Source organism: Coregonus clupeaformis, chromosome 1 (genome assembly GCF_020615455.1).
Source record: "Coregonus clupeaformis isolate EN_2021a chromosome 1, ASM2061545v1, whole genome shotgun sequence".
Taxonomy (NCBI): domain Eukaryota; kingdom Metazoa; phylum Chordata; class Actinopteri; order Salmoniformes; family Salmonidae; genus Coregonus; species Coregonus clupeaformis.
The window spans coordinates 11985004-12012299 of NC_059192.1; the positions used below are offsets into that span (position 1 = coordinate 11985004).

Here is a 27296-nt window from a genome sequence, read left to right on the forward strand (position 1 = left end):
TTGTGTTTTAGGTTATTGTCCTGCTGAAAGATGAATTAATCTCCCAGTGTCTGGTGGAAAGCAGACTGAACCAGGTTTTCTTCTACGATTTTGCCTGTGCTTAGCTCCATTCCGTTTCTTTTTTATCCTGAAAAACTCCCCAGTCCTTAATGATTACAAGCATACCCATAACATTATGCAGCCACCACTATGTTTGAAAATAAGGAGAGTGGTACTCAGTAATGTGTTGTATTGGATTTGTCCCAAACATAACACTTTGTATTCAGGACAAAATGTTAATTGCTTTTTGCAGTATTACTTTAGTGCCTTGTTGCTAACAGCCTGTACAGGCTTCCTTCTTTTCACTCTGTCATTTAGGTTAGTATGGTGGAGTAACTACAAGTTTGTTGATCCTTCCTCAGTTTTCTCCTATCACAGCCATTAAACTCTAACCGTTTTTAAGTCACCTCATGGTGAAATCCCTGAGCGGTTTCCTTCCTCTCTGGCAACTGAGTTAGGAAGGACGTCTGTATCTTTGTAGTGACTGGGTGTATTGATACACCATCCAAGGTGTAATTATTCATTTCACCATGCTTTTTTTTACCCATCTACCAATAGGTGCCCTTCTTTGTGAGGCATTGGAAAACCTCCCTGGTCTTTGTGGTTGAATCTGTGTTTGAAATTCACTGCTCGACTGAGTGACCATACAGATAATTGTATGTGTGGGGTACAGAGATGAGGTAGTCATTTAAAATGCATGTTAAACACTATTATTGCACACAGAGTGAGTCCATGCAACTTATTTTGTGACTTGTTTAGCAAAATGTTACTCCTGAACATATGTAGGCTTGCCATAACAAAGGGGTTGAATACTTATTGATTCAAGACATTTCAGCTTTAAATTTGTTATAAATCTGTAAACATTTCGGAAAACATTATTCCACTTTGACATGATTGGGTATTGTGTGTAGGCCAGTGACATAAAATCTCAATTTAATCAGCTTTAAATTCAGGCTGTAACCTAACAAAATGTGGAAAAAATCAAGTGGTGTGAATACTTTCTGAAGGCACTTTAGCTGTGTGTGTGGTGGGGGAGGAGAGACAGACGGGAGATGACAGCCATAGATTTTCCTCCATAGATTTTCTGAGTCTGAATCCAATCTTCGGGGACGCGCAGCGGTCTCTGGTACCACCCCCTACAACATTTCGTCCTCTCTCTCTCATGCAGTGTGATGTGTGGTCATATGACAGGGTCTGAATACCAACACACTCTGGACATGAGCGAGGAGGCGTAATCCGGAGAAAACAAGTGGCAAAGTGTGTGTCGCGGACCCTGAGAGAGCGTGAACGGGCACTGGGGAACGCCTATCTGACTGTGAAACTGCGGAGAAGAAAACTCCTATAAAGCAACGGGGGACACTAACTAACTTTTACAAGAGTTTATGTCTAGCCAATCAAGCGAAGTTAAACATTTGTTTATTTACAAATCGTGTCGAGTTATTGCTTTCCCCTTTTCAGAGCGGTGCGTGCCAAATCTCAGAATCGGAGGAGGCTGGGGCTTGAGGCAGCAGTTTGGACAACTTTAAAACAAAAGTATACATTTTGGGTTAAGCATCACTCTAGAGCGTCGGCCCTGATTTTGTCTGGTAAACTTGAGTTGTGAGTGTGACAATGGTCGGTGAGATGAGTGAACAGGTCCGGGAAAGACCCAGACCAAGGCCCAGCCCGGACTACCTGATGCAGCTGATGACAGATCGGAAGGTGATGAGCTCGCTGCCCAACTTCACTGGCATCTTCACTCACCTGGAGCGGCTCTTAGACGAAGGTAAGTGCGTAGGCTACAATGCATATTTTTTAAAGATTGACCAAAAATATGGTAGGTCTATAATTAGTTGGTTGATATTTCAACGATGTTGTTTGGTTTGATACTGTGACACACGCCATAGACATTAAGAGAGACACAGAGAGAGAGACAACCAGGCAGTGGGTGCTGTGAACAAACGGACAGTTGTTAGTCTGGGCCGGTGACCTAATGTGCAAGGCGGTGTGAATGTGGCGGCCCATCGCGGTTAGTCACGAGGCTCAGTACACGGTCAACGGGATGTCAACCTGAAAATATTTGACTTTGGAGGGCGTGCTTAGACTGTATGTATGTGAATACAGAGACACACAGACTTAGCCATGCAGGTGGCTAGAGAGCCAGTAAAGTGTGTGTACAGTATGGCTGATTGATTGATTGATTGATTTGTATTCTTTGAAGAGGACCCCCACCACAACAAACACACAGCAAGCAGGTCAAACAACAAGGTAACAAGGAATGAGATGTAATGTGGACTTATTGATCAGATGATATTGATTTTGAGAAAGGACAAGGAGAGGGGGAGAAATAACCAAAAAATGACTGAGAGGAAGACGAGAGGAGGAAGATGAGGGGAAGTGGCCGGGGAGTTTTTTTTTTTTTTTCCAACACTTCAACCTGCCAGTACACTATCTAGAGTTCTCTCTGTGTATATATAGACTGCACTCATGCACTCTCTTTCTCTCCTGCAGCCACATTATTCTTATTGTGGCAGTTTAACTACGGTGGCTGTCTCATCCAAGACACATTTCCATTGTATGAGTAATCTTCAATGCTGCAGACATTTTTGGTACCCTTCCCCAGATCTGTGCCTCGACACAATACTGTCTTGGAGCTCTACAGACAATTCCTTCGACCTCATGGCTTGGTTTTTGCTCTGACATGCACTGTCAACTGTGGGACCTTATATAGACAGGTGTGTGCATTTCCAAATCATGTCCAACCAATTGAATTCACTACAGGTGGACTCCAATCAAGTTGTAGAAACATCTCAAGGATGATCAATGGAAACAGGATGCACCTGAGGTCAATTTCGAGGCTAATAGCAAAGGTTCTGAATACTTATGTAAATAAGGTATTTCCGCTTTTTATTGTTAATATATTTGCAAAAATTTCTAAAAACCTGTTTTCACTTTGTCATTATGAGGTATTGTGTGTAGGTTGCTGAGGATAAAAAAAAAAAATCAATTTTAGAATAAGGCTGTAACTTAACAAAATGTGGAAAAAGTCACGGGGTCTGAATACTTTCTGAAGGCACACGTTCAGAAAGTATTCAGACCCCTTGACTTTTTCCACATTTTGTTACGTTACAGCCGTATTCTAAAATGGATTGAATTGTTTTTTTCCCTCATCAATCTACACACAATAAACCATAATGACTAAGGAAAAACAGGTTTTTAGAAATTGTAACATTTATTAAAAATAAAAACCGGAAATATCACATTTCAGACCCTTTACTCAGTACTTTGTGAATCTAATTTTTTAACAAGAGATTGTAGCAGTTCGTTAGTTTTGGTGTGCATTGAGGGCATTTTAGTTATGTTTTCCTGGATAGCATTTAACTGTTCATTACTCTCGTTTTGCGTTTCCAAGTTGTCCTTTCCTTTGACGGAGGCCATGATCTGTTGGGTTCATGTTGCTGCACTGTTTACAAACTGAGTGGTTCACTGTTGTACAAGACTGATCTCTCACCCTCTCCCAGTTGCTTGGGAATATGTTGATTTATCAAGTTTAGAGGCTTGATTGTTGTCTGGTTTCTACATACAACCACAGTTTTGTCGGTACAAAACGGAGCCACTCACACCCCATGCGTCCCATCAGTATGCGCATGCTCGTCACTATTTTCCTATTGAGATGCATTGCATTGAACATTTTACACTCTTTTTAAGAATGTCAGGTTTGTGATGACAACATGCAAGAGAGCTGTATTCATTCATTGCTATGATCATTGACACAGATTATCCATTATATTGACCAGATACTCTAGTGGCTGCTCTAACAATGAAATAAATGTTTAAAAAAATGGAAGGCAGTCAGGAGGAGGCAAGATCAGGTGGGACTAGGGCTGTGGTGGTCGTGAAATTTTGTCAGCCGGTGATTGTCAAGCAAATAACTGCCGGTCTCATGGTAATTGACCATTAATTAACATAATTACGATTAGCTTCCTCGTATAGCCTACAAGCCACTGATGCAGACCTGTGGAACATCTACATTAAAAAAAAAGTCTATTAAATCCATTTAATATAGCCTACACCATCACAATAAATCCATTATTTATTTTAGACAGGTCTAAAGAAACATGATTTGAAGAAAAATGTAGTCTATTTCAGTAGAACAGAATAACATACTCTGAGTTGTCCTTATGTTAGGCCCTGATCTGGCTGTGCCATATGGCTGTGGGCTACACTAGTTCATTTAGCAGACAATATTTGCTTAGAATTCCGTGGCATTATTTTATATTATTTTATAATATGAAGAATACAATTGAACATAGCTTAATAAAATAGAAAGGATATTTTCCCCAAATTATTTATGAGGGAGTGTGCACATCCGGCTATTCTGTGTTGAGCGGTTAACAAAGAAACAGTTCCTCCTATATGCTTAATTTTAGAGTTATTTATGCAACTTTAGTTGTGATTCATACGTTGGGCTATATGTTTTGATTTTTAAAACATTCTAAGGCTGTATGATGCGACTTTAATTATGATTTGTAAAAAGTCACATGAAAGGCATGAGCTCTGCTTTGTTTCTTGTGCAGGCTGCACACACTTCATCAGTCTCTCATTCACAATTTGACAAGCACTTGATAATATTCTCACCAGGCCTCGAACTTCCCGGCGGCATCCCCCTTGTGCGGCTGTAAAGCCCCATAAAAAAATTCCATGCCTTTTGCGGCCAAAGTGGCCCGTTGTGCCCTTGGGCTGAATATAATAAATATAATTCCCTTCTCCCGGCTGCCAATCACCGTGCTCCGAATCACCTCTCACTCACATGGCTCTCTCAGATATCTCAATTCTTATTAGCCAATGCCCGTCACATGATCGGGTCCTTTTCACAGGCATCTCAGCTCCGAAGTAGGCTACAAGTGAAGACGGACACATCGGGACGCAACTGCGTGTGTCCTTCTTATCGAATTCCGAGGCACATATTGTGGACAGTTCTTTTAACTTCTTCATTTACTTTTCGTCAGCCAACAAGATGAGTAAACCTAACGAACAGGAAAAGCACTAGCCTATGTCAATCTACTATCCCCCATAGTACAAAAGTTGACCTATTCTATTGGTCAACTTGTCCTTCTGTGCGAGAAAGAAATATTCGAAATATACTCCGGGACAGTTGTGGGATGCGATAGATCCCAAATTAATACAACCACTCGCATCAAAAAAACTTTTAAAAGCAATGAGGCTGATGCAACAGATCAGAACGTTTAGCTTAAAATGTTGGTAAACTATTAGGCTATTTCTTCACATTATAAGCGCAGCAATGTGCACACGGCAGTAGGCTATAAGCGAGACTGTTCCAATATGCAATCAATTAGCGGGAAAACACCATTCTCAAAAGTGTAATGCTTTATTATAAAGGTGCATTTTTATGGTGAAAATGATCTTCCAGTTAGTCTCTACACCGGTTGTAAAGCTGCAGTTGGTAGAGCATGGCGTTTGCAACGCCAGGGTTGTGGGTTCGATTCCCACGGGGGTCAGTATGAAAAAAAATATATATATAATGTATGCACTCACTAACTGTAAGTCGCTCTGGATAAGAGCGTCTGCTAAATGACTAAAATGTAAAAATAAAAATAAAAAAGTAATGTAAAGCGGATTAATGTGCTTCAATTGAAGAACTTAAGTTGTGACACAAACCTTATCAAAACATATAGGCCTATGGGCTAGGCTACATGAGGTGTGCGACTATGATTTGAAAAAGTTGCCAAAAAAAGGCATGTGCTGTTTCTTGCTTTACTGCACACAAGCTTTTTGCTGGGCATCATTCATAAGTGCTAATATATAATTCACAAGTGATAGGCTAATATTGTCACCCATCAGACTATTCTTGATTTAATCTTGTCTTTACATATACTAAATCATATATGTGTGAAATTTGTTTTGATTTAGAATGGACCATTTATCATGCACATGTCTCGGAACAGGGGCAGGGGAAAAAATACATGTAATCTATGCACTTAAATAGCAAATGGAGGACGCTTTTCATGCCAGCCAGGTAAGCTATACAACTGTTGAAAAGCGAAGCAATGTGCTAAATATTAGCAAAGTTGATGAGTAAATATAGTAGGCCTAGCCTATAGAAAGCTGATGGGATCCTCCTCTTTTTAATAGAGGCCATCAAAACACTGTTTTCTCATGCAATTGCATAGCCTATAGAAATGTTGCGCAACATGAGCTCATGGGGTCTCAAGTGTTTGACCTGATTTTCGATTACATTTGCATTGACGTCAGAGTGATTAAAGGGACAACAGAGAGCTGAGTACCAGGCAGTTAGCAAGTTTGGTAGGCTACTAATGACCATCAGCAGCATCAGAGCTTGCAGAAGCCTAGTTACTATGACTAAACGGTCACATGGAATATGACTGCGGTCATGACTCGTGACTGCCGGTGTGGCGGCAATACGGTCACCATAACAGCCCTAGGTGGGACCAGTCTAGCCAATGAGAGGGCAGATACGCTTGTGAACAACAGGCACAACGGTTTCCAATAGTTACCACAGCCACAATGTCTAAATTGTCTATATCGTAAAAATGCATGATTTTTTTTGTTGCTTTTTGGTCTCAATTACATTTTAGGGCTAGGCATAAGGTTAGCAGTGTGGTTAAGGTTAGGTTTAAAATCACATTTTAAGAAGATCAATTGTAGAAATAGACAGGGTTTATGACTTTGTGACGATATAGTGTTTTTTTCTCACTCGTAGCAACCTAATCATTACGAAATTTCTATTTGAACAAACAAGCCACACGTAGCAAATAAGCCATTACTTTTTTTTTTGTTAACCAAATTCGACTCACTCTCTGACCACACTCCTCGCTTGGTGAGCGGAAAGAAACGCCATGTGCTGGAGAAGACAGATTTTGGGCCCAGTTATCCCTCTCGCTTCTTGTTCTCTGTCGTTGATCTCCTGAAGAAGCTATCCCTTTTACTTTTTTCCTGTTCCCCAAAATGTTTGGATATAAAGTAACCAGGTTGTTAGCTAGCCAATGAGGTAACATGACTTAACAATGTGTAACGACGCGCGAGTAGTTTTACATTTACATTTTATTCATTTACCATGCTCTACCAACTGAACTACACTAGATCTGCCCACGATATGGTTTATGAATGTATAATGCAGTCCCGGCGAGGAATATATTTTGCGGCGGTAACATGGGATCTCTCGAGTGGCGCAGTGGTCACTAGAGATCCTGGTTTCGAATCCAGGCTCTGTCGTAGCCGGCCGCGACCGGGAGACCCATGGGGCGGCGCACAATTGGCCCAGCGTCGTCCAGGGTAGGGGAGGGAATGGCCGGCAGGGATGTAGCTCAGTTGGTAGAGCATGGCGTTTGCAACGTCAGGGTTGTGGGTTCGATTCCCACGGGGGGCCAGTATGAAAAATAAAAAATAATGTATGCACTCACTAACTGTAAGTCGCTTTGGATAAGAGCGTCTGCTAAATGACTAAAATGTAAAATGTAGTAATGTTGCAACCATGACGCTATCGAATCTGCACTCGCTTTTTTCTCTAGGGCACTCGGAAACAACGGTACAGCGTAGCCTAATCATTTAAACAATAATTATCTTGGAGATATGTTTCCTAGTCGCACAGTGCCCCCAACAACAATTGCTCCCCTGGCGCTGATGATGTGGGCATCGATTAAGGCAGCCCCTCGCACCTCTCTGATTCAGAGGGGTTGGGTTAAATGCGGCGGACACATTTCAGTTGAATGCATTCAGTTGTGCAACTGACTAGGTGTCCCCTTCCCCTTTCCCAAATTGGTCGCACTTTAGAGCCCTGAGTGTATGTGTACTTCTAGGTGTGTGTGTGTGTGTGTGTAATAATCAGGTTTACGTGTGAGGTCAGATGTGTTATTAGAGGCGTATAGCTGTTGTGAAAATAGCTTTAGATAATTATAGTTCCAGTTATTATAACTATGTTCACACTTAGTTATCACTCTGCTTCCGTCAGGCCATAGTTATTTCACGTGTGTGTGTGTGTGTGTGTGGGTGTGTGTGTGGGTGTGTGTGGGTGTGTGTGGGTGGGTGGGTGTGTGTGGGTGTGTGTGGGTGTGGGTGTGTGGGTGTGTGTGGGTGTGTTTGTGTGTGTGTGTGTGTGTGTGTGTGTGTGTGTGTGTGTGTGTGGCTTAGCAGGTTATTATAGTGGTTGTTATGCTATTAGTAATGCATCATGCAACATTGGAAGTCTGAGTCAGACAGCTTTAAACAAACACACACTGTCTCTGTCTTTTATTTTGTAGTGCTTGACATTAAAATCTTGATTTTAAAGCTTCAAATGACGTTTTAAATTATGTCTCTCGCTCTCTCTCTTCACTTCTCCCAATCTCCCTCCATCAGAGATAGGTAGAGTGCGCAAGGACATGTATAACGACTCAATGAATGGAGGTGTCGCTGCCGAGGGGCGTGACTCCGAGGAGCTGCCTGATGGGATTGGTCCAGTGGCTCAGCTGCAGGAGAAGCTCTACGTGCCCGTCAAAGAGTTCCCCGACGTGAGTGGACAAACCTTTTTTCAACCTTTTTATAGACGTCTTTATTTTAGTGTCTATCCAGAGTGACAGAATATCTATCCCTATCCATAACAGAAACGTACAGCCCATTGGAGGGTAAGGTAGAGCCCATATAAATAGAATGAATAGAACAGGCTTGGAACCTTTTAACCCTTGCAATTTCACTAGTAAACTCATGGGTACACTCACAATGGCTGCCTGGTATTGTGATGCAATAATTTCCATGGGAAGGTAGAATGTTCGTTCAAATGATGCTAACTGATGTGGCTCATGTAATGAATATATTTTCTATAATGTCAGTTGCGTTGATTCAACAAATCACAGCACAGATTGATGGGTACACGTCCTGCTTTTACTTCCTGCTTTCCTCCTAGGTTGAAGATGACAAAAGTTAAGACAACGGGATTCTAATATTCCATAACTTTTTGCAACAACGGGACCAGCAATACTAGTTAGCAACGGCGCTGGTAGTTAGCAACGGCTCTGGTCCCAGATTTGTGACAACGTTGTCTTGACCTTTATATTTTTGACCTAACTTTGCTCCTAACTAGCATAGCTGGTACCATTGTTGCAAAGAGTTGTCTTAAACTTTGTCATCTTCAACGTAGCTTTGCTCCTATGGGTACACTCGCAATGGCCACCAGTCCACCCATTATGCCAACATTAGATTTGTGTGTATTAGGATTTTGTTGTGGAACTGTTAGATATTACTTGATAGATATTGCTGCACTGTCGGAACTAGAAGCACAAGCATCTGCTAACCATGTGTATGTGACCAATACATTTGATTTGATTTGACTTGAATGGAGACGGCCGTTCTATTAATTATATTTCTATGGTAGAGCCATCACCATGTTGCTTACTCCTGTCTGGTCTATTCAGATTTGTTAACATAGATGGGGTAGCGGTAAAGGGTTGCTTTCTAAGCTCCCAGCCCTTATTAAAGGGGGTTAGAATGTATGGCAGAGGACATCAGATAGGGGTGACGACCTACAAGCTCTCACGGTCTCATTGCAGAATAAGACGTTTATCCACGTTTCTCCAACGTTAAATGTCAAAGTTGCTCCAAACATCAAATTTCGAAGTGTTTTGACACCCTGGGTTGACTACTCCTGCTCAGTATCATTCCTTTTCTCCAAAGGCAAATGTTGAAGTTGCTCCAAACTTCAATGACAGAAGCTTCTCTTCATTCACATGATAAAATGGCAATATAACCACGGTTAGTGCTATCTGGTATCCTTGGGAAGTCTCGACCTTAACTTTTACCATTTTAAATGACAACTTCAAGTGGGTAATGTCTGAGTTGGGACGTCCTAAGGATTCCAAATAGCATGGACCGTGTAACCAATGGTAACACATGCAGACACACGCAGAAGCACTCACACAAACTCACACACCGATGGAACAGATGAGATCAGGGCTAAAAATACATTCTAATGTTCCCCGTGTGTTGCGTGTTAAAGCGGTTGTTTTAGAAAGGAAGAGAATGCGTTGACACCTGTAGAGAAGTGGGGGGATCAGAAAAACACGTAAAAACAGACACAACGGGTGACTGCGCGATAGAGAGAGGGAGGCAGCTGTCTTGTTAATCTCTCAGCTCCAGTGACAGATAAGGTTAAGAGAGTCTGGCCTCACCACCAGCCAAAACAAACAATGACCTATTCCTGACTCACACGCACACACAGGGCTCTAAAGTGCGACAAAATATTTTGTTGTGCCACCACACGTTTTATTTTGGGAGCACTGTGGCACTATGAAAAATAGCTCCCAGATAATAATTGTTGTAATGATAAGGCTTCGCTGTACCGTTGTTTCCGAGTGCCTTAGAGAAAAAAGCGAGTGCGGTTTAATTGGCGTCATGGGTTGCGCCATTACTACAGTGAAAACGTCTCTCTTCTAAAGCCGAAATCACATGGAGAGACTTAGAGAGCGTAAATACATATACACTGCGTAGCGTATGCCAATTTAATTGTAATGAGAATCCATAATAAAGAGTTTTATTTTATGTTCGTTATTTAGCGCTTGTTAATTATTGTGTGTTCCCTTTGACTTGCATTGTAATTTGACACGCTGTGACGCATCTGTTTTCTTCCGTTCACTCCTGTGCATTCTAATTCCAGCGTGTTCACGTGCGTAAAAAATCTGCATACTTTTACTTTTTAACCTTAAGTATATTTTAGCAATTACATTTACTTTTGATACTTAAGTATATTTAAAACCAAATACTTTTAGACTTTTACTCGAGCAGTATTTTACTGGGTGACCTTCACTTTTACTTGAGTAATTTTCTATTAAGGTATCTTTTCTTTGACTAAAGTATGACAATTGGGTACTTTTTCCACCACTGGAAAAGGGATAACTTCTTTAGAAGATCAATGATCATAGCAATGAATGGATGACTGCTCTCTTGCGTGTCATCACAAGCCTGACATTTTTTAAGAGTGTACCATTTTCAATATAATGTGTCTCAATAGGAAAATAGTGCTTTTACACAATGTAGAAACCTAATATTACACAAATGACTTTGTAATTTCAATGACAGGTATTCATATCAACATTTTAGCTTTTATAATAAACTAAAGTTTGCAGTGTTTCATAGAGCAGTGTTTTTTTAGAGCACAACATGTGCTGCAAAAGTAGCTAGAATATAGGCCCAATATAGGATGTATCTCAATCAATTTTTAAAAAATCATATTTTCTGGTGCTCTTACATTTCATGTGGTGCTCCTAACTTTTTAAAATTGGGAGCACCAGTGCTAAAAAAATGTAATGGGTTATTTCATGGCCAGGCCAAATTAGACCAAGTTACCAACCAGGTCCTGGAGTATTTCATGGCCCTACATCTTCTTAGAATGTCTCTCTCTCTCTCTCTCTCTCTCTCTCTCTCTCTCTCTCTCTCTCTCTCTCTCTCTCTCTCTCTCTCTCTCTGTCTCTGTCTCTGTCTCTGTCTCTGTCTCTGTCTCTGTCTCTGTCTCTGTCTCTGTCTCTCTGTCTCTCTGTCTCTCTGTCTCTCTGTCTCTCTGTCTCTCTGTCTCTCTGTCTCTCTCTCTCTGTCTCTCTCTCTCTCTGTCTCTCTCTCTCTCTCTCTCTCTGTGTGTTCAGTTTAACTTTGTAGGTAGGATCCTGGGTCCAAGGGGTTTAACAGCCAAACAGCTGGAGGCAGAGACAGGCTGTAAGATCATGGTACGAGGAAAAGGATCCATGAGAGACAAGAATAAGGTATGCTCACAAACAGACGCAAGCCCGCAAAACACACACCAACACATACACACACTCACAGCATGGTGTATTTATTTTGATAGTAGATTCTAAAGAGTGGAGTGGAGGGGAAATAGAGCTGGGTCCATATGTTTCTCTGCTGGCTTAGGTTCTCTGGTTCTGGCTAGAGTGTCAGCCATCCAGCCTTCCAGTGGAGCAGCTAACGGCAGGTGGAGCGCAGCCAGCATTCCATCCACCTCTCATGAGAATACACCCATCCCACACCTCAGAGAAAGAAAGAAAGAAAGAAAGAAAGAGGGAGGGAGGAAGGAGGGGGAGAGATGTTGAAATGGATAGAAAGAGTGGGTAGACATTCTGACCTTCTTCATGAGTGGGGATTATTCAGTTAAATGGCTACACTGTAAAACCAAGTGTTTAGGATCTGAACACATAACTAAACACTTTTCTGTAAAAAAAATTAAACGCCTCAAGGCATTTAGAATTTCAATGAAAACGCATCAGTGTTTAGATTGTAAACACCAGAACATGTTTATTCGCTGTAACACTTTTTAAACACACAAACACATTTATTTAGCACAAGGCGTTCAGGTGTTAAACACTGAACACTGGGTGGAAAGCTGAAATTGCATGTTTCCCAGCATGCCTTTCGAGTGACTGTAAGAGATACCCACTCATGACTGTTTGTTAGTGACAGAGACATGGTTGTTGCATTCAATTTCTTAAATTCTTGAAGCCTTCACCAAGTGACTGCTTAAGTGAATGTTTGAACCATTTATGACAACATATTTATACATTTAATAAGGCGTTTAGTTATGGCCTAGTTATCCTTAACATTGTGGTTTGAAAATCCTGGCTCATGGGCCACAACAGACCTGCAAGTCACAGTATGCTGGTTTGTGAAGTGATTTAATAATTCCTATCAGAATCCAGCCAGAGGGAGGATATCCAAGAATTTGAATATTTGATCACAATCAAGACTACCTAAATGATCTAAACTGGAACAACCATCTCAGTAACGGTTGCAATAAGTCCAACCCCTTACAGATTGGATTAGTTTAGAAATGTTTTAGTTATTTATCTTTGTATAGTTAAGATCAATGAATCAAGCAATGTGCATGAGGAAACATAGATATTAAAACCAACTATTCTAAAAAATCAACCTGAAACAACGCATGCTGGGAAATATGATAATGAGGCCACTACCACATCTTTCTCACTCTGAGAGAATTAATGGAAATGAACTCAACACAGTCGAATAACAACAACAGCACGCGATGATTTGAAAATAATTCTTGAAGCAAATGTCCTGTTCAGTTATAGATAAGGTGACAGACATTCCTAACACTGATCTGATTAAAAGGCATGGAAAGTCACATACATTTTTTATGACTAAAGTCACTGTAAACAGGACGGTAGGAAAGTAAACACTATTGTTTAAAATCGGAACACTTAGGAGATATAGGTGTCTCCTGGTTGGAAACTGACTGGAAAAAAGCTGACTCATGTTTACTCTAGCCTTATTGGAAAATCTAAATGCCTAATGTTTAAGTTTTAAACACTGACATTTAGGGTATAAATGTGTCACGTTTCATGGTCTTACAGTGTACCGTGTCGTTACAGAACTGAAGTCAATGTGGACAGTCTTCTGGGAACTACAACAGTTGTATGGATGAAGGAAGACGCTCACGTACACACTCAAACATAAATACACACGCCGTAATATTCATGTTTTGTTTGTGTATCAGGAAGAGCTGAACAGAGGGAAACCTAACTGGGAACACTTGAGTGAGGAACTTCATGTTCTTATCACAGTGGAAGACTCACGCAACAGAGCTCAGATCAAACTACAAAGAGCTACCGCAGAGGTCAAGAAACTACTCGTACCAGCTGTGAGTACCATGAGTTTCATGCTATAATTGTCTGTGTGTGTGTGTGTGTGTCAGGGAGTTGGGTAATTTGCCAGGCAGCATGTATAAAGGCGTATCCATGGTAATGCATGTGAAAGGAGGAAGGGGATGAATGAAGAGACTGTTCACACATTCTCTTCACTATCACTCCTTTCACTCCTTAATTAATTCCCTCTTCCTCTCTATTTTCTCACTAGTCTTTTTGGTCCCTCAACATTTCTGCCGTTCTCTTAGCCTCCTACCCTCTGTCCCCCACACCTCACACAGACACCTTGCTAACAATGTTGCTCTCCTGAAATTCAACATTGAATAGAGAAGTTGTGAACTCTCAAATCGCACTGCATTGACTTGCAGTAATATAACTTACGCTTTGAACACACCGACTGCGTTTTTGCGTTTTGGTACACCAGAAGTACATTCATTTCCAATGGAACGCTGCGTTTGCCTTGCAGCGTTGCGTTGCAGAGGCAGTTGCAGTGCGTTCTGTGTGGTGCATACTTTGGATTTATCGAACGTATGCGTCAAATTGTATGCGTAAACGGGTTGACAGAAATGGTAGCAGAAGGTGAATGTTGAACTTTTGTTGCACACATATCTAGATGATGCTGCGTACTATTTTGCGCAATGACGCAGTCGGTGTGTTCAAGCGTTATTTGACATTTTAGTCATTTAGCAGACGCTCTTATGCTGTCCCGCCCCTGTCTCTTAATGTCCAATCAGTGTGAAGTATCAACACCAGAGAGGTTATAGGGTAGGAGGGGGCTAAGCTGTGAAGTACAGGTACTATAATTATACATGTTAAATGTCCAGTGCAGCTGTTTTTATCTCAATATCAAATTATTTATGGGTAACTATTAAGTACCTTACTGTGATTGTTTAAAATTAAAATGGTAAAAAAAGAAACAAAAATAACTTCTTAGCAAAGAGCAATTTCTCAAGCTAGAATTGAGCTAGGACTGTCTGGGAGTGGTCTGAGTGGGCAGGGGAAAACTAGCTGTTATTGGCGGAGAGGTTTGGAACTCTTTTGGTCTATTAACTAATTTACTGCATGGAAGACCATTGAAGGCCAAAACTCCATCCCACCTTTCAGGCGGTCTTTTCAAACAGCTCTTACACTATAACGGCATTATCATCATTTTCACAATTTCACACTATTATTCCAACCTCATAGTGTGGAAATATAAAACACAGGACAATCACGTTGTTGACTGCACTGGGCCTTTAACAACCCATAAACCTAGTGTGTGGGTAGGGGATAATGATATATGTTAGTTTAACCTGGCCTAGCTGGACATCACTCACAATCTGTTGGCCAGAGAGTAACGTAATCCAACCTTCAGCCAACTGGACAGATATTGTGTGTGTGTGTGTGTGTGTGTGTGTGTGTGTGTGTGTGTGTGTGTGTGTGTGTGTGTGTTAGGCTGATGGAGAGGACAGTCTGAAAAAGATGCAGCTAATGGAGCTGGCCATTCTCAACGGAACCTACAGAGACGCCAACATCAAGCAACGTAAGGATGACATCATCAGAAAGCGCCTGTCCTGAAACTGACTTTTTGAGGGAGATGTTTTCTTTTCCATCTAGTAATGTATTGTCTATTTCTTCTCTCTCTCTGTGTGTGTGTGTGTGTGTGTGTGTGTGTGTGTGTGTGTTTGCCTGATGTGTGTAGCCACTATGGCCTTCTCCCTAGCCTCCTCTCAGCAGCCGCGGCTCATCTCCAGCCCCTCCCCTGTCATGCAGCAGGCTATGCGAAGCCCCGCCCCTGGTCAACAGCCCAACCTCATGCCTCACCTGATTCGTCAGATCCAGAGTCAGCAGGCCCTCATGCAAGGAGCCAATCAGCACGCTGCGCTGATGCAGCAATCACCTGAATCAGGAGGGTTCTTCTACGCTCCCTACGAATATTCCCCCTACACCCTGACCCCATCTATACTAGAATACCCCATGGACACTACTGGCGTGCTAGGTAATCACACACAGATCAAGTTGATTTGGGCATGAGGGTTGTGTTGTGTTGTAACGTGGTTGTATTTCTCTCTCTGTCTCCAGGTATGTCTTTCCAAACCAAAGGCTGAGAGATAAACTCCCTCCTACACATGGACCTCACATACACACACACACACACACACACACACACACACACACACACACACACACACTGGACAGGCTTATCTGAAATGGGCCTCTTGACTGTCTTCTTAATGATTCTGTCACTGTTTGATGATGTCACTGTTTGATAATGTCACTGTCAACCTCCTGTGTTTTGGTGATGTGGTTGCGCGGTGAGCAGGAGCGATGACGGCTAAGGTGCAACGCCACAATATGAGGGCCCATCCTTACCAAAGAGTAGTGAACACCGACAGAGGTCAGTTAGATCACCAGACGGTGTGAGTGGGAATACACACGTGTGAGTGATTTTGAGTGTGTGTGCCGCATGCTAAGAGAGGAATGAGACCAGAATGTGAGGGGAAAGTCAAACAGTGGGCTGTGTGTAAAGGTCTAACAACAGTCTGTCACAGAGCAGAGAGAGGGTGGTGATAGGAATGGATGAGTCCGTCCCGGGGGTGATAATTCCAGGGCGCTCATAGCCCCTCTGTCAGATAGAGGGAGGCATGTGAGGTTGTCCCCTTCTTTTAGAATGGACTGTTCCTCCATGTGACTGTGACCTTGTGACTCTCTTTAGAGTTCTGAGATCTCTCTTCAAATACTATGTTTCTCTCTCTCTCTCTCTCTCTCTCTCTCTCTCTCTCTCTCTCTCTCTCTCTCTCTCTCTCTCTCTCTCTCTCTCTTTCCTGGTTATTTCACTACTGTTCAACCTTAGAGACAAGCAGTCATCTCTTTTATACCGTCTTAAATTACACCATTCCTTTCATTTGATTTTGTCAAAGTGAACACTACCTTTTTATCTACTCTTTTATTTATTGATGTTTTTATAAAGGATTGTTTTGTATCTCATGGATCAGAGACATACAGTACTTGAAGCTGAAACAGCCTCCTCATAACCATAATCCATATGATCCTATATACTGTATAGTATATGACCCTATACTTCTAAAATACTACGGAAGTCTCTATTATGAGATCTTGTGTGTAAAGTAACCATCACTGGACCTTCCGGGTGCTGATAGGTTTACATGAGAGAGAATGTAATTATGCGTAGCCTATTCTTTTTAGACAATTTGTAGTTTTTGCTCGTGCTTTCCAAAAATAAATATAATTGACTGTAAACATGTTTGAATATACTTTTAAGCTATGAGCAGGACGTGTTTTTGTATTCTTGGGGATGTTTTCTTTAGAGTTTAGACTACAGACTTGAAGCTCTAATTTATATTTTTGAAGCAAACGGTCCAAGGGATGTTTCGGTATATTATGTTGAAGTGATGTTAGTGTTTTCTCTGTGTCACTATGTTAACCGTAGGACTGGTCTTGCCTTGCTGTGTGTCAGCTATAGTTTAACTGGTGTACATAGAGAACAAAAGATTGAGATAAAAAAAAATCTGAAAACAAATGTAAATTATTATAATTAGACAATATCTGTTAAAAAGATCTGTTCTTAATTGCTTCTAAAACCACATCTCTTAACATCTCATGGCTCTCTGTAACTGCAGGCCTCATCTCCAGTGGAACACACATCTCTAATGCTTAACAGCAGTCTGGAAACCATCGCCAGATCATTTTTAATAAATTAATTGGACATCATTGCATTTGGTATTTTCTGTGAAGACACCATAACGTACACCCTGACTACTTCTAACCACTGCTGAACCCAACCCTCAGGACCTACCAGCCGTTTCACATGTCTGATCTAGTCCGTCAAGGCATTGATGATTAGGACTAGATTCTGTGAGACGACTTGTGGTCCAGAAGGACTGGGTTGAGAAAAACTGTTAGTCAAAACAGCTTTAGACGTCAGTGACACTGTCACACGCTCACAAGAAACCATACCCTCTGCTGTCTCCATGGTTTCTCAGTCTGTAATGCAGCTAGCCTCACTGTAAAAGTGCTCAAACCTTCTACAAAGGCTCCTTTACAATGCCTTCATTAGCAGTACATAAGCATTCATAAGTGCCTATGTCAGCAGTCACTGGTTGGCATCTCACATCGTGTCACTTACTGCAGATGCCAGACCTTATGTCAACCTGCGGCTACTGACTTATAACTCTCAATGTAGTGCTTATGAAGGTGTGTGACTGCAGTAGATCTTTCATGTTGTCATCTTGACACCACTAGCTGACACTAATCTCTTTCTATCTTTTTCTGTGTGTCTTTTTTTTCTGTTCTCTTCATTTCTTTGTGTCTGTCCGTCTGTCCGTCTAACCCCTCCCCACCCCTCAGCTGCCACGGCAACTAACCCCTGACCTCTGTGCCCACTGATGACTCGCCCGTCTCCGCCCGTGGCTCGCTCGTTGCCATGCTCTGGACAGCAGCCACGCCCCTCCCCCAGAGTCACCTCTGCCTAACCAACCAGAGACCAGCGGCCATGGTAACGAACCTTCAGGACCCAATCAGGACCCAGTCACCAGCCATGCCCACCCAAACACCACACTATCAAGCCATGTGCCCCTTCTATAGGGAACCCCACAGCCAAACCACCCAACCACAATCCCCTTTAACCAAACCACAACTCCCCAATCTGCACTGGTCAGATAGCCTGGCTCTATACCTTGCCCTGCACTGAGTCGATGTGGAACTATAATATTATAATAATTCAATAATCCTAATAATAACAGTCATTTTTGTGATCATTATTATACTTATCGAGAACACTGAACCTCCACGCCCACTTGTCTGTCTGTCCCTGTTCTCAAAACGTCACTGTCACACAAAATGTTACTTAAATGGGGTTTACCAGGTCACACCAATTTCACATTATGTCCTCTCTAAGACGAGTCTCGACTGTTGCACCATGCCTGCCTTTCTACAGCGAGCTGAGCCTATCTAATGGGTAAGATCTGCGTTCTCCAGGTAGTCTCAACCATAACATTACAGTATTATATAAATCCGGAGAACAAAGTGCCTTAATTTATTCTAATAGAGAGATCTGTTACAGACCAGCCTTTTTATGAAGGGTTTATAATCTCCATGAAAGAGAAATAACCTGACGCCATCGTTTCTATATATCTCAACTCAGTGAAAGAGATGTGGTGTATTTTACAGAAACCATCTCAATGTTGCGGTTTAACTTAAACCCACACGTTTATGTATGGGTTGATAGTGAAGTGTCAAAAGGGTCAGTTTCTTCCGTTAGAACAGTAGGACCTCCTCAGAACAGTATTAATGTTGTGTGTTTATTTTATTTGGGGGAGTGATGTTTATGTATTTGTGTGCGTGTCTGCCTTTGAGAACGCACTCCATCGCATAGTGTTGTGTTATTAGATGTGTGCGTTGAGTGTTACATGCCCTTGCTCCAAACTCGCCTCGCCTGTTTTCACTCCACACAAACCGTCTCCTTCAAGACAAAACATGGACAATACTGTACATGTATAACATCTGTAACATCTCTTTATAATGCAATTTTATATTTTTTATGTGAGAAATAACATTAAATTATGTTTTCAGATAAGAACAGTATACCTTACTATGAATATATTTTTTGATTCAGTTTAAGAGCTAACATTGCCTCCAACCAATGTGCCATTCACCAAGTGTCCGGAGAGTTTTTAAAGTCCTGTAAATACTGAAAACGTTCAAATATTCTGGAAAATTCTTGTCTATCAAGTTAATCTCAGTGTTGCTTACCTTCTGTAACTTCCGTATGTAAAGAAGGATTATTAACTCTGTAGTAGTGTATATTAATCTACTCTTTGTACTAACTGACCAGTCCTGTACTTTTAACCTCTACTCATATCTGTCTCTGCTTTGGTTTCTTTAAAATATAAAACTGTGTGAATCTGAGAATTAAAAAGTGTGTTGTTGTTGTTTTAACTTTTTAAAAGCTGGTAAAAAAAATAACTATTTGTACTGGAAAACGATAGCATATTATTAAACTGGTAGTTTAAAAACAACTAACAAACCTCGTCACTTTTTCTCTGTAGCTTCTAAAGTTTCCTCAGAGCTTCCTTTCTGCGTACTAATCTTTGACACACTGCAGATACTATTGGAATACACTTAAATACTTTAGAAATAAAGTACGCTAGACATACACTTGTTCCCCCTTTCCCGTCCTCTCTCTATGGCTCTTTCCCACTCAAACAGCTAGACAGATTTTAAAAAGGAGATTCCAGGATGAGGAATCTGAAGCAAATCAATTGTGCAACCTATACTCACTCACTCACACCTACCTACCCACACACACACAAATATGCAAACACATCCCCTGTAGCTCAGTTGGTAGAGCATGGCGCTTGCGACGCCAGGGTTGTGGGTTCGTTTCCCACGGGGGGCCAGTATGAAAATGTATGCACTCACTAACTGTAAGTCGCTCTGGATAAGAGCGTCCGCTAAATGACTAAAAATGTCAAATCTGCTGAGCGAACTATACTGGATCACTGTGGCTCTCCCTAACGTACAGTATCGCTCTCATTCCACGGTTAACTACAGCCATGTGTCATATTTTAACTGCTGTACATTCTCTAAAACTGCACTGAAAGAGCTAGACCTATAAAATATTGCTTTGACAGGGCTGTCAGTGGGTTGTTCTCTCCATCTCCCTGCCCTTCCTGCACCCTCTCTGGGTGTAGCGAGGTAATTGAGCCCCAGGCTTGGCTCTGGGCCTGTGTTCCGGATACTGCCCCTGCAGCTGTTGGGGGAGAAGGAGCATGATCTGGCAATCCACTGGACTAGAGTGTGGGAGCAAGAACATCAACATGACATTCCTACGGAAGGAGAGAGGGCTAAAAGAGAAAGATCCAGAATGAGTGAGCGGGAGAAGAAGAAATACTGCGTCATTTTTCCATTTTGGGGGTTGAGGCAGAGGCACCTGTCAGAAGCATCTAGAACGCTGTGTGTGTGTGCTCTCTTTATTTCAGCTGTTCCTGTTTTGTCTGTAGTTGTATGATGTTTAGTCCAGGATCCAGTGGTGGGAAAAAGTACCCAATTGTCATACTTGAGTAAAAGTAAAGATACCTTAATAGAAAATGACTCAAGTGACAATAACCCAGTAAAATACTACTTGAGTAAAAGTCAAAGTATTTGGTTTCTAAAAAAACAGAAGTGGCAAAAGTAAATGTACTTGCTAAAATATACTTGTTTTTTTTGTTTACGGATAGCCAGGGTACACCTACACTCGGACATCATTTACAAACGATGCATTTGTGTTTAGTTAGTCAGCCAGATCAGAGACAGTAGAGATTACCAGGGATGTTCTCTTGATAAGTGTGTGAATTGGACCATTTTCCTGTCCTGCTAAGCATTCAAAATGTAACGAGTACTTTTGGGTGTCAGGGAAAATGTGTGGAGTAAAAAGTACATTATATTCTTTAGGAATGTAGTGAAGTAAACGTTTTGAAAAATATAAATAGTAAAAGTATTTTAAACCACTGCCAGGATCTCTCAGACCATCGCCAGACCATGTGGTAAACGACTCTACTCTCTGTCTAATCTAGCCTACAGCCAATACTAGCCCATAGCTTCCAACACTCGGATAACCATGTCATTGCTACCTTGGAAGGAAATTCCATAGAGCAAGTCAAAACTTACAAATATCTGGGAGTTTGAGTGGATGAGAAGCAGAGCTTCACTAATCATCTTGAGAACCTGGTAAAGAAGCTCAAGTTGGGCCTCCCGAGTGGCAGTGCTTGAGGTGTCACTACAGACGCGGGTTCGATCCCAGGCTGTGTCACAGCCGGCCGAGACCCAAGAGGCAGCGCACTATTGGCCCAGCGTCGTCCGGGTTAGGGGAGGGTTTGGCCGGCTGGGATTTCCATGGCCCGATCGCGCTCTAGCGACTCCTTGTAGCGGGCCGGGCGCCTGCAAGCTGACTTCAGTCGCCAGCTGGACGGTGTTTCCTCCAACACGTTGGTGCGGCTGGCTTCCGGGTTAAGCGAGCAGTGTGTCAAGAAGCACTGCGGCTTGGCAGGGTCGTGTTTCGGAGGACGCATGGCTCTTGACCTTCGCCTCTCCCGAGTCCGTAGGGGAGTTGCAGCGATGGGACAAGACTGTAACTACCAATTGGGGAGAAAAAGGGGTAAATGTACAAAAAATTAAAAGAAGCTCATGTTGAAAATAGGTTTTTATTACCTTCATAAGGCTTGTTTTTCTTTGGAGGCCAGAAAAGAGCTGATACGGTGTACATTCCTGTCTGTGTTGGACTACAGTGATCTAATTTATATGCAGACCTCAAGCACTTCCCTGAATGCACTTGATTATGTGTATCATGCAGCCCTTAAGTTTGTTACCAACCAAAAGTGTCTGACACATCACTGTGATATCTATAGTGCTGTTGGCTGGTCTTCGTTGACTCTATGTAGGCTTAAACATTGGTATACTGTGATCTACACTGAGTGTACAAACATTACGAACACCTTCCTAATATTGGGTTGCACCCCTACACTTTTGCCCTCAGAACAGCCTCAATTCGTCAGGGCATGGAATCTACAAGGTGTCGAAAGCGTTCCACAGGTATACGGGCCCATGTTGACTCCAACGCTTCCCACAGTTGTCAAGTTGGTTGGATGACCTTTGGGTGGTGGACCATTCTTAATACGCACAGGAAACTGTTGAGCATGAAAAACCCAGCAGTGTTGCAGTTCTTGACACAAACAGGTGCGCCTGGCACCTACTACCATACCATAGCTTGAAACACCAGGATCTTGTTTCCTTGGAGGAGTTTAAAAGTTTGGTTGACTCACATGTTACTGAGGAATGTGATTGTCATTAGGACTTGATGTGGTGGTACATATGATTGATTTTTTATCTACGACGTTTGAATGTTTCTGTAATTGTAATGTATGTGTGTCTATGTTTAAATGTTGTTTATGGTGTGTCTGAATTATTATGCCTGATATTTGTCTGAAACATGGTTCCCCCTGTCTTGGTTGGACCAGGTCTCACTTGAAAAATAGATTTTTATCTCAATGAGACTAACCTGGATATATAAAGGCTAAATAAAATACAATTGTAAAACACACAACACTGAGCCTGTTTAAAGAGCCACAACGTTCTCTTCTTGTCTCTGTGACAGCAAGCATAAACACCAGGGTCCTGTTGAGGCCCCTTTCTGTACTGGCTTAGTTCAGCTGAGAGAAAAGAGAGAGGGCCGAGATAGCAAAGACAGAGAGAGAGGGAGGGAGATCTAGCAACAAGTGTGCATGTGGGAAAGAGAAGAAGAAGAAGAAGATTGAAGATGACGTCACAGCTATTTTTCTCACATACACCATTTTTTGGGTTGTGCCCCCTCCTCCCTCCTGGTGATTGGCTAAGGATGAGCGAGCCTCTTGGCCAGTCCGTGTGTGAGTGTGTGTGCGAGACTGAATAGGGTATTGTATGAGGCCAGCGGGTTCACGTATCTCCCATACAGAGACAACAGTTACTCACCGACTGTGCCAGGCAGCTTGAACACACACACACACACACACACACACACACACACACACACACACACACACACACACGCAACAATGACAATCTTCATCGCTCCACTTGTCCACTTGGACTGGGCTGAATACACAATAACACAATACACAATAACACAAGGCTGCTACAGTGGCTGCATCTAAATATGACGTTTTTTGTTATTTGTGGGGCGTTTTTAAAATCACAATAAATGTATTCAGCATCCCTCTGACCCGCTACAGATGGCCGGACTGTGTAGGCCAGGCCCACACACACTAAGGAGGGCGCAAGCCAAAAGATTTGTGTGTGTATGCAAAGCAAAACAGATTAAGAGTGAACAAAGACCTGACACCTAACACACATTAAAGTCTAATCAAATAGAGTACTGGTGGTCTCCACAGTCTGGTCACAGATGAAAGGGGAATTAAAGGGAAGATGAAAGGAGTTAGTTATTATAATCTTTGGTCTGGTCTTTCGGTAACAGATGAACTGGCGTTGAGCGATTTAATGTTACTTTGCTGCCATCTAGCGTAATTGATCAGTACTTTAACTGACCCTGTGATGTCATGAACTGTCGCAAAAGAAAATATCGGACCCTTTACGTTTCATTTACATCTGAATGTGTGGCGTTTGTAATTTCAGTCATCTAAAATATATTTTTATATGGTTATAGTCCCGTATCAAATTCAAACATTGCTTTATTTCACCCTTTTTACGTTGAGTCATTCACCTTAATGCTGTGTTTACCTTTTCTTTACGTAATCACCCGTGTGGTCGCTTTACGGCAGAGCGTGGAGGTCAGAGAAGCATGATAAAAAGCGAACCCAACCATCCATTACAAAAAGCTGATCAGTTCAATACCTGACTACTTACAGTAAGACAGTGTACAAACATATTGAAACGTAAACATATTACTGCGTTGTAGATACCAGGAAATATCGTTATAGCTTTTCCAACGAGAACTGTCGGTCCCTCGGATTGCATCATAACGTTTGGTCTGCTAGGCTAGCTAGCTAGCTCACCCAAACAGGATCTCCAGTCCAAACCATTTGCCGGGTGAGTCTCCAGATATTCCCCAGAAATGGACAACAACGCCCCCGGATCGGGAGGGAAAGGCGGCTTCGGGAGTCTCTTTGGAGGCGGCGAATACTCTAACACAGAGCTCGCCGGTGTCCCATGTAAGTGTCTCTGCAACTTGATGTATGTACCTAGCTAGCATGCTAACTAGCGTTAGCTAGAAAAGTTGACATCACTAAGGTGGCTAAGGTTTATGTTGAATGTGACAACTGTTGTGTTGTCCAATTTTCTACACAGTGACTGGAATGAGCCCCCTGTCACCTTATCTCAATGTCGACCCCCGCTACCTTGTACAGGTAAGAGATTCTAGCTAGCTAACTAGTAGTATACATTTGACCTCAATCAATGAATGTAGAATTGATTTGTGACATTCCCACTAACAAGTCGACTAAGATCACAGATGTTAACCAGTGTGTGTGTGTGTTCCAGGACACAGATGAGTTCATCCTGCCCACAGGGGCCAACAAAACCAGAGGGAGGTTTGAACTAGCCTTCTTCACCATCGGGGGATGCTGTATCACAGGTGAGACACATACTCCCTCCCTCCCTCCCTCCCTCAGTTTCTCTGTCTCTCCCTCTCTCATCTGTCTATCCCTTTCACTCCCCCTCTCCCAGATGAAATGATGTTGTCTGCTTGTATCTGATTCTCTCTGCCTCTAGGAGCTGCGTTTGGGACAGTGAATGGTCTGAGGATGGGGTTGAAGGATACGAGAGAAATGGGCTGGACTAAACCTCGCAACGTCCAGTAAGCACACTATGTTCCTCCAGTAGTATGTGTCTTTAGTGTTATCACGTTGGAGACAGGTCTTAGTCATGCTAATAGAAATGTTCTATGGTATGGTGCTCTATATACTGCTCTCTGATTGGCTCGCTTATCTGACCTCTGAACTTGCCCTCAGGATTCTCAACATGGTGACCAGACAAGGTGCATCGTGGGCCAACACACTGGGCTCTGTTGGTGAGCACTCACGTCTTCCTCTCTCCTCATCGCTTCTTCATCACCATGCCAACCAGGTGTCAGGGTCTGCTATCCCTAGTATTATTGTATTAACCATGGTGTGTGTGTGTGTGTGTGTACAGCGTTGTTGTACAGTGTATTTGGCGTGGCCATAGAGAAGGCTAGAGGAGCAGAAGATGACATCAACACTGTGGCTGCTGGGACTCTCACAGGCATGCTCTTCAAATCCACAGGTAGGTGTGTGTGGTCTGTCTGTGCATCGTGTGTTAGAGAAATGTACATGCTGAGATGGAGCCATATAAATACCATCGTCTGTCTCATTCAAATCTTATTGTGTGTGTGTGTGTGTGTGTTGTGTTTCAGGAGGGCTGAAGGGAGTGGCGCGTGGAGGTCTGGTGGGGTTAACCTTGTCCGGTGCCTACGCTCTCTACAGCAACTGGGACCATATCAGAGGTGGCTCCTCCTCTTCAAGTCTCTACTGAACACGCCCCCGTCTATTTGGTTCCATCCAAAATGGCACCTTATTCCCTACTTGGTGCACTACTTATGGTCAGATCCTCAGGGAATAGGGTGCCAATATTTAAACCCCTCCCACAAATATCAGCCTCTCCCCCTGTTCACTTCCTAATTTGAAGGGGTTCTGGGATATTGGAGGAATGACTGAGATGTCGTTAAACCATTGACTAAATGACCTCCAGGCAACACTCCTCTGTCTACACACAACTGCCCCTGCTGCCCCCACCCTGTGACAGAGCCCTGTCCCTTTGGGGTACCTCCCCTCTCACCCCCACCGATCTGAAAAGCTATTTCCAAGGGGTTCATGTGTTATTGTATTGGGAACTGTTTTTAGAAATGTATCTTGTGTTTATATTATTCAATGCTGCGTCCAGTAGCCTGGAAGAGAGAAAAAGTCATGTTAAGAGTATGTACTAAGCAGAGGGCGACTGGGGTCCTGTTGTAATACTTTTCACATGCCTCCTCTCTCCCTGCGAAGTAATCACTGATCTGACATGACTGGAGTGATGGAAACAATGCAGTGGAAATCTGTTTACACCGATCCAGTCATGTCCGATCAGTGATTTAATTAAAAGAGGGGAGGGGTGAAGGAATGATGCATTTGAAGACCTCTGCTGGTGTTACCGACTGGGTATTTAAAGGGCAACCCCTCCACTCTTCAACCTCATTTTCATTATCTCCAGCACAATACCAGCGTTTACATTATGTGAAAACGGCACATTTCTAAGTCTTGTAGGGGGGGGAATTAAGTTTAAAAGTTCTACTCGACATCATCAAAAGTGATTTTCAAACACTGAGGTTCGCGGTGACGTGGGAAGCAAGAAAATACCGCCCTTGGTCTAGAAACTCGTTGCCTGTTTTGAAAATCACTGTTTTACCCTGTGATGTCACAGAATCTTTTTTTTTTTTTAGGACCAGATGTTTTTAACCACAGATCATAGAAACACACTGTTTTCACATGTAGACACTGGTTTGGTGCTTGACATGATGAATAGGAGGTTGAAAAGTGGTGGAATTGCCCTTTTAAGATGTAGCCCACTTTACATTTTAAGTAATTTAGCAGACGCTCTTATCCAGAGCGACTTATAGTTAGTGAGGTCATACATAATTTTTTTTATTTTTATAATAATATAATAGTAATTATATATTGAGGTCATACATTATTTTTCATACTGGCCCCCCCGTGGGAATCGAACCCACAACCCTGGCGTTGCAAACGCCATGCTCTACCAACTGAGCTACATCCCTGCCAGCCATTCCCTCCCCTACCCTAAAGACTGTCAGCTCCCTGAGGTAAAGCCAAGGAGTTAGTACAGGGTGCTAAAACAAGTCTTCTCAGGCAAGGTTATTCATCATCTAAGCATGGTCCATTGAACCACCCCCGCCACACTGGGCTCAGACCCAATCAGAGAGCTGCTGGAAACCATGATTGTAGTCATTTGTCTCGTGACGATTTGGGTTGTAGTCCTTCAGATACGGAACCACGACTCTTCTCATCAAACGGAAGAGCAAAGAGACTGTTGTAATGCATATATTCATAGTGAGTACTGTTTTCCTGTTAGTTG

General features: G+C 42.4%; 2 protein-coding genes across 6 annotated transcripts; both read left to right on the top strand.

Annotated features, from left to right (window-relative positions):
- Positions 1 to 1146: 1146 nt before the first annotated feature.
- On the top strand, positions 1147 to 19838 carry LOC121584773 (protein quaking-B). 5 transcript variants are annotated; one of them, XM_041900921.2, is made up of 8 exons: positions 1147 to 1804; positions 8395 to 8546; positions 11667 to 11783; positions 13529 to 13672; positions 15111 to 15198; positions 15358 to 15654; positions 15979 to 16053; positions 17297 to 17387. In XM_041900921.2, the coding sequence occupies exons 1-8, from the start codon at positions 1651 to 1653 to the stop codon at positions 17332 to 17334; spliced, it is 1065 nt and encodes a 354-aa protein (XP_041756855.2). In that variant the 5' UTR covers positions 1147 to 1650; the 3' UTR covers positions 17335 to 17387. The 5 variants fall into 5 exon arrangements, 3 of the variants coding, with proteins under 3 accessions (XP_041756855.2, XP_041757071.2, XP_041756936.2); XR_006003770.2 differs by lacking the exon at positions 17297 to 17387 and adding an exon at positions 18024 to 18047 and having other exon boundaries at positions 1149 to 1804; positions 15738 to 16053; XR_006003777.2 differs by having other exon boundaries at positions 1149 to 1804; positions 15738 to 16053.
- Positions 19839 to 23834: 3996 nt separating this feature from the next.
- On the top strand, positions 23835 to 26662 carry timm23a (translocase of inner mitochondrial membrane 23 homolog a (yeast)). The gene is made up of 7 exons (XM_041897396.2): positions 23835 to 24358; positions 24495 to 24553; positions 24687 to 24780; positions 24918 to 25002; positions 25157 to 25215; positions 25338 to 25448; positions 25579 to 26662. Exons 1-7 carry the CDS (start codon positions 24262 to 24264, stop codon positions 25695 to 25697), a joined length of 624 nt encoding a protein of 207 aa, XP_041753330.1. The 5' UTR covers positions 23835 to 24261; the 3' UTR covers positions 25698 to 26662.
- Positions 26663 to 27296: the final 634 nt, after the last annotated feature.

What these genes read in the sequence shown, in the direction of transcription:
- LOC121584773 (XM_041900921.2), top strand. Translation starts at nt 1,651, where the DNA reads ATGGTCGGTGAGATGAGTGAACAGGTCCGGGAAAGACCCAGACCAAGG. An exon ending in CCATGAGAGACAAGAATAAG is followed by an intron (nt 11,784 to 13,528) that starts GTATGCTCACAA and finishes TTTGTGTATCAG; the next exon opens with GAAGAGCTGAACAGAGGGAA. An exon ending in AGAAACTACTCGTACCAGCT is followed by an intron (nt 13,673 to 15,110) that starts GTGAGTACCATG and finishes TGTGTGTGTTAG; the next exon opens with GCTGATGGAGAGGACAGTCT.
- timm23a (XM_041897396.2), top strand. Translation starts at nt 24,262, where the DNA reads ATGGACAACAACGCCCCCGGATCGGGAGGGAAAGGCGGCTTCGGGAGT. An exon ending in ACCCCCGCTACCTTGTACAG is followed by an intron (nt 24,554 to 24,686) that starts GTAAGAGATTCT and finishes TGTGTGTTCCAG; the next exon opens with GACACAGATGAGTTCATCCT. An exon ending in ACTAAACCTCGCAACGTCCA is followed by an intron (nt 25,003 to 25,156) that starts GTAAGCACACTA and finishes ACTTGCCCTCAG; the next exon opens with GATTCTCAACATGGTGACCA.